The sequence below is a fragment of the Trichechus manatus genome, unplaced genomic scaffold (assembly GCF_000243295.1).
Source record: "Trichechus manatus latirostris isolate Lorelei unplaced genomic scaffold, TriManLat1.0 scaffold00018, whole genome shotgun sequence".
Taxonomy (NCBI): Eukaryota; Metazoa; Chordata; class Mammalia; order Sirenia; family Trichechidae; genus Trichechus; species Trichechus manatus.
Genome location: NW_004443954.1, coordinates 11,324,905 through 11,331,772, shown reverse-complemented (window position 1 = coordinate 11,331,772; position 6,868 = coordinate 11,324,905). Strand labels below are relative to the sequence as shown.

Genomic DNA, 6,868 nt, shown 5'->3' with positions numbered 1-6,868 from the left:
GGCGCCTCAAGTGCACAGGTCTCTGTAAGCACCTGAAGGATCGAACAAGAGATGCTAACAGCACGGCTCGCTAGAAATGTCAGCCTCGTCATGTACTGACATAAGCAAACACGCTCCAGAGAAACAGTCCTTTTGTTTAAAATAGAAACTTTGAAGGAAGCCAAGTTAACACATGACAAAGTACTGAATATCTAGTTCTCCTGGCAGAAGGCAAAAAAAAAAGCCTCTTCATTTCTGAAATGAGAAGAATTGCTGGTAACCAAAATTCATGCTTCCTTTTTGACGACATTCTCCAGCCAGGCTTGGCGCTACCCAAGTAGGCGATTTCACTTCATCATCACTTGACAAAAGACTTCCAAATTCACTGCAGCAGACACGGCAAAATAAAAATGTTAAACACCTCCTAGCATGGGAGGGGACTAAGCCTCCACGCTCAATCAAAGTTTGCAATAATAGGATTCACAAAAAAAAAAAAGACAGATGGGATTAGAAAATGTTGCAGTGAAGACTCTGGAATGAGATGAGATCAGAGCCGAGCCTGTCTTTTGTGGCCTGCACAATGATCCCTGAGCCAGACTGGATTAGGAAACCTCTCGACTAGGGCTTCAGAGCGAGGCTCCCATCCCCAGCACTTTGGGGAGAGACGGCAGACACGATGCATCAGATTTACAGCTGCAGTGACGAGAATATAGAAGTTTTCACCACTGTGATTCCTTCCAAGGGTGAGTAAAATTGCCCTTGACTGTGCTCCTTGGATGTGACCGCTTATGCAGGAGGCTCAGGACAATCCCCTGCTGTTTTACTATGTGTTACTCTCAGGGCTCTGAGGGCTGATGGGTTCTCGGATTTGATGGTATTTTATTTTATTTTACTTATTTTTTCTGAAAAGGAGGCACGTGGATAAGCATCATCATTGAGAAGCAATCCATCTGAGGAAAACGAGCACAGTGAAATGACTCTCTGTTTTACTTTATTCAGTGCCGGCAACCCAATATGCCAGTAGTGACAGCAAATTGTGAAAGTGACAGCAAGCCGTTGTTTTAGGGAACAGAGATGATGACCAAATTCCCAGGGCAGCTAGGTAGAGTCTTTTCTTTTCTACAGTGGCAAGCGGGTTCCGCAGTGAGAACCAGCTGGCTCAGAGTGATTCCAAACTGTGCCGTGTCATGTGGGGAGAAATCCTCCTAGCAATGGCCTAAAGTCCAAAGAAGCAGTCAGGTTGTCCCCTGACCCCCATTCGGCCTCTCCACAGAACCCCAGAGCCACCCTCCCAAACTTAACCTGGAACTAGAGCTGACAGAAAGGTATGATGGGAGAATCTTGACTTACGCGTCCTTGTGCTCAGGGTGAACTGTGTTCAGTCCCAGGGAGGGGCTTTGTGTGAGGGCTCAGTGGACTCCAAGTGCTCGGTTCTGGAAAGTTCCTTCACCCCTCCAAAGGTGCTCCTCTCTCCTGACACCTCCACCCTTGCCCTGCAGCCCTGTCTTCCCCTGAGAGCCCAAAGCCCCTGGTCTCATTGTCAGGCATGAATGAAGTGGGCTGGATGTTTGCTGGTGTTGCGACTTCCCATTCAAAGAACTCCTTTCTTCCTCCCTCCCGTATCAGCCACAGACAGAGCCATTGCTGCGGGGTGGGGGGCCTCTGAGTCTGGCCACAAAGAGACATACAGCAGAACGTAAATTAAGCTTTAGACATCTATTGCCAGAGAGAGAAAGAGGAAAAAGAGCTAGGAGCCTGCCCGTGTGCAGGGGCTGGAATTTTCTCTGGAGATTCTTAAATGTACCTGAAAGTCCACAGTGACCTCTGACCTAGCAGTCCTACTTTTGGGTAAATAGCCCAGGGAAACTTGGACACATGGATGTTCATAGGGGCATTGATTCTAAGAGGGAAAAACTGAAAACAAACAAACAAACCTAAATGTCCATTATAAGGGGAATGGATAAAACAGGGTATCATCATACTATGGAATAGTCCACAGTCGTCAGGAGGAAGGAACCAGATCTGTGTGTATGGACTTACATAGATCTCAAGAAAAAAGCAGGCTGAAAGATTAAATATGTATGACAACATTTATATAAATTTGGACACAAAACAATACTGTACATTGTGTATGGATACATACATGTAGAAAAGTTTGAAAACGCAGACTGGAAAGACACAGACAGAACTGGGGAACTCAGTAGCCCCAGGAGGGAAGGAAGTAGAATTAGGGGAGAATAGAAAGGAGACCTTACCTTTACCTCTGATTTTTTATTTCTTTTATATGGGGAAAAAAATTGTGAGGCAAATCTGAAAACGTTAAAAATGTGTCTATTTTCTTTAATTTTATCCATTAAAAAAATTTTAAGGGGGAAAAGTCAAAGCCATAGGACTCTTTTTAATTAAAAGCTTATCATCCAATTCAGGAGCAATGTCACACTTAAATAAAATTGTTCAAAAAGGACCTTGGCTCCATTTGTTTAGCGTAGTCTTAAGAAACTGCTGTGTGACCTTAGACAAGTTACTTAACCTCTCTGGGCCTGAGTTTCCACTTCTATGAGAGGGAGAATAGAACCCACCTCGCAGGGTTATTATGAGGAATAGATGAGTTAATGTATAAAACATCTAGAACAGTATCTGGAATGTAGTAAGCACCATTAAATATATCACTTATAAAGTGATTTCTATTTTTATTCTGTATTTACATCAATTAATATGTTCAGTCAAAGATGAATGTTTAATCCTATATTCCTTTCTTCCCATTTCCATTCATGGTCACCTCTTGGTATTTAACCAAGTGTTCATGGGTATTCACAGACATTTCAGTGGGCAGAAAGATGTTCTCCAGAGAAGGAGCATTTGCAGGTTTACATTAGACCATAAATGGATGAAGTCCACCTCTTCCCATTTCTTGCTTTGCCTCATCTTCTCCTCAGCCATCAAGCAGCAAGGCCCTCGGTGCTCCCTTCCCAACATACGCACACAGACGCTGTGTTCAACCTAATATCTGCATTTTTTTAACTGAACCGTCTTAATACTTCCACAGAAATACGGCAACAGCAGATGTTATTGTGTTTCTTAAGTATTTTTAAAAAGCACAAGATAAAGACCAAGTCTTACCTGAGGACGATTGTGTATTTTTATCTGAGAGAGAGAGGGGGAGAGAGAGAGGAGGAGGAGCTCTAGTGGTGCAGTGGTTAAAGCACTCAGTTGCCACCCTAAAATTCTGCGGTTCGAACCCACCAGCTGCTTGGCGGGACAAAGATGTGGCAGTCTGCTTCCGTAAAAATTATAGCCTTGGAAACCCTATGGGGTAGTTTTACTTTATCCTATAGGGGCGCTATGAGTCAGAATCGACTTGACGGCAATGTTTTGGTTTTTAGAGAGAGAGCCCTTTAAGGGAAAGATCGTACACAGTGCAATTCACAGTAATACAGAAGATAAAAACTGTGGTTTTACTAAGAAGTTGTCCCAGACGTTATTTCCTGAGACACACCAGAGTGGATTAAATTCTGGGGTGAACAGTACCACAGCATTCAAAATAAGGCCCCTGGGGATAAGCCGTGATCTATAATAAAAACAATGAGGAGGGGGGTGGTAGGCCAGCAGGAGAGAGGTAGGAGGATATGGGGAAAGTTCCAGAAAGAGAAATCTGAACTGAATGCTGTAGTCTGTGGGAGTCATCACGTGTGCTTTCTGCCCACCTTTATCCTATAGGGAAAAAAAGAGGAAAATCTCCACCACCACCACCACCACTTCCTAGGGCACTTACTCTATGCCAGACTCCAGCCTAGGGTTTTACAAAGGTTAGTTCTTTTAATCCTGCCACAGCCCCCTGAGGCAGTTGCCATTATTATCCTTGTCTTACAGGTGAAGAGAATGAGGATGAGAGAGGTCGAGTAGTTTCGCCCAAGTCACACAGCAGGCAAGTGGCCCATTAGGATTCGCACCCAGGTGAACAGAGTTGGGAGCCCTGGCTACTAATCTGCAGGCTCTACTCCGGGGCTTCCCACTGCAGGTGCTTTGCAGGCAAATAACAACACTCATCTGATTGTGTGTCTGATATGTGATATATGAAGTCACTTCAAGTTTAAGCAGGACAGTGACATGGTGGGATTTCAGTTCTAGGTCGACATTCTAGCAGCAATGTGGAAAAGAGATGACTGGGTGTCTCCATTTTTAACAAAATGCATACATTTACCAGTCAAGTAACATCTTAATAAAATGTCATTGAATCCTGCCTCTTCTTCCTGCTCTGCCTACTGTGTGTGCTCCTGCCCGTGCTCCTGCCCATTGAAGGCTAAAAGCTTCTCAGCATCGTTACCGGAGCTACGATGCCCTCTCGGCGTTCTCTAAAACCATTTTTTAATCTCTCTTTTCAGCATCCAGTCCAGCCAGAAGAAGAGTCAAAAGCTCTCAACACCTCTTGACCAAGAATGTAAGAAAACTTCCATTTTTGATCTCCTCTGATTGGCTTTCATTAAAAAAGCAATGTCCACACACACAAAAAAAAAGTCAAACAAACAAATCAGCAATGTCCAGCTCCTTCCCTCTGTGAATAATCAGGAGGGCTCTCTAAGTCCTGTGTGGTTGTGGCTACACTCCACTCTCCGTCCTTCACTTAACCCAAGGAATTTACAAATGTCAACCAAACAGTCCTGAATTGGACGCCTATTCTGCCATTTTCCCCAAGCAGAGAGAGTAAACCTCATTTTATATACACATTTCTTTCTCATTTGAACAGTCCACAATGCGGATGTAGACCCCTAACCTAGGTATTGTATTGGTGGCATTTGTAATGTTCCATGTTTTCACTCTTATAAGCAACAGTGCAATGAACCTCTTTGTTCAAAATACTATAGTTTTCTTTTGGATTAATTTCTTGGAGCATAGCCCTCAAACAGGTGAAAGGATAAGAATAATTTCATTCATTCATTCACTCATCAGCTATTTGTGTTCCTCCTACGTGTGAAGCACTGTGCTAGATACGGAGGACAGAATAATGATGTTCTAAAATGGCTTCTGCTTACAGCTTTGTCCTGTATTGCCAGACTGCTTTCCAGAAGTTCTGAACAATTCCAGGGCTTCCGGCAATGCTACTTGTGTATCTCCAACCTCACCAACATCAGCTTTCCTTTTTCTGTATTATGTTTTGCTACTTTCGTAAGCATATGCATTGCCTGAAAATTAATTTACATGTCTTCAGAGCCTAATGATGCTGTGCCGTTCTCATTTTATATACAATCCCTGCATTCTATTTTAAAAGGTCAACTGCTAAATTGTTTCCTCTTGATTACTGGAGTTTCTACTTCTCTCCATCATAACTTTTCATAGACTACGATTTTGATTTTTTAGGTATCTCGGTTTTCAAAAGCCTATTCTCCATTAAAAAAAAAAAAATTTAAAACCAGTGTCCTGAAATGAGAGGGTTTTGGCTGTTGTTTTTATGCGGCTATTTTTTAACTGCAAAAGTAGTACATAACCCAAGGCCATCGAGTCGATTCCGACTCATAGTGACCCTATAGGACAGAGTAGAACTGCCCCATAGGGTTTCCAAGGCTGTAAATCTTTACAGAAGCATCCTGGAGACCACCTTCCAGCCAAACAACAGAAAACCCACAAAATAAACAATAACACCCAAGAGGAATGTGCTCCTTAGGACAATCAGTTATAAGAGATCAAAACAGCAATATTTGCCCAAAAGCAAAGATGAGAAGGCAACAAGGGGCAGAAAATCAGGAAGAAAGGAAATGGGGAGCCCAGGGCGGAAATGGGGAGAGTGCTGACACATTGTGGGGAATGAAGTCAAGGCCATGAAACACTTTACCTACAAACTATCCAATGGGAATCTAATTTGCTCTGTAAACTTTTACCTAATGCACAAAAGAAAATCTTTACAGAAACAGACTGCCACAACTTTCTCCCACAGAGCAGCTGGTAGGTTCGAACTCCTGATCTTTTGCTTAACAGCTGAGCGCTTTAACCACTATGCCACCAGGGCTCCTTAAAATAGTACATGCCCATTATAAAATTTCAAATATTACAAAGATATATATGTGTGTGTGTGTGTATATATATATATACAGAAAATCCTGGGAAGCTCTAGAGCATAGTGGTTAAATATGTAGATTTTAGAGTCAAATGGTTTGTGTTGCTGGATACCATCAAGTTGATTTCCAAATCATAGCAACCCCATAGGACAGAGTAGAACTGCCCCATAGAGTTTTCTAGTCTGTCATCTTTACAGAAGCAGATTGCTAGGTCTTTCTCCTGCAGTGTCAAACTGCCTGGGTTTAAATCCTAGTTATACCAATTTCTAGCTTCACCAGCTTGGACAAGTTGCCTAACCATTCATGGACTCAACTCCTTATGTTAAAATGGGGATAAGAAGAGCACATATCTCAAGAGCCACTGGAAGAAGCAAATGACTTAAGATATGTAAAGTGCTTAGTCCAGAGCCTGACACATACTGAACATTCAGTAATCTGGTGTTTAAGTGAAAATTTCCCGTATACTATCATATAATTACTCATTATGTTTTATTGTCAGATATATACTGTTTTGCAATTTGCTTTTTTGACTTAAATCAGTCTCGAACATCTTTCCATGCCAATTAGTACATATAGATCAACCCCATTCTTTATAGTGGCTGCATAGCATGCTATTGTATCAATGTATTTATTTACCCAAACCACATCAGAAGTTTTCTAGATACATTATTGAACGAAATCATCAACAAATGGGATTTTTCCATTTTTTCTATTACAAATAATGCCACAAGAAGTATTCTTAAATATATGTGTATGCTCTTATGCAAAAGTTTTTTGAAGATAAATTTGTAGATATGGAAATTCTGGGTCAGAGGATATGAATATTGAAAAAATTTTAG

The 6,868-nt window shown here is 41.9% G+C and overlaps 1 protein-coding gene across 1 annotated transcript in view; it reads left to right on the top strand.

Annotated features, from left to right (window-relative positions):
• The first annotated feature begins 502 nt into the window (after nt 1–502).
• The window catches only part of VXN (vexin), a 21,188-nt gene continuing 14,822 nt past the window's right edge, over nt 503–6,868 (top strand). Inside the window, exons 1-2 of the mRNA XM_012554437.2 lie at nt 503–722; nt 4,362–4,417. Of these exons, the coding sequence (XP_012409891.1) occupies nt 656–722; nt 4,362–4,417 (123 nt within the window). The 5' untranslated portion in view covers nt 503–655. The remainder of the gene's footprint in view (nt 723–4,361; nt 4,418–6,868) is intronic.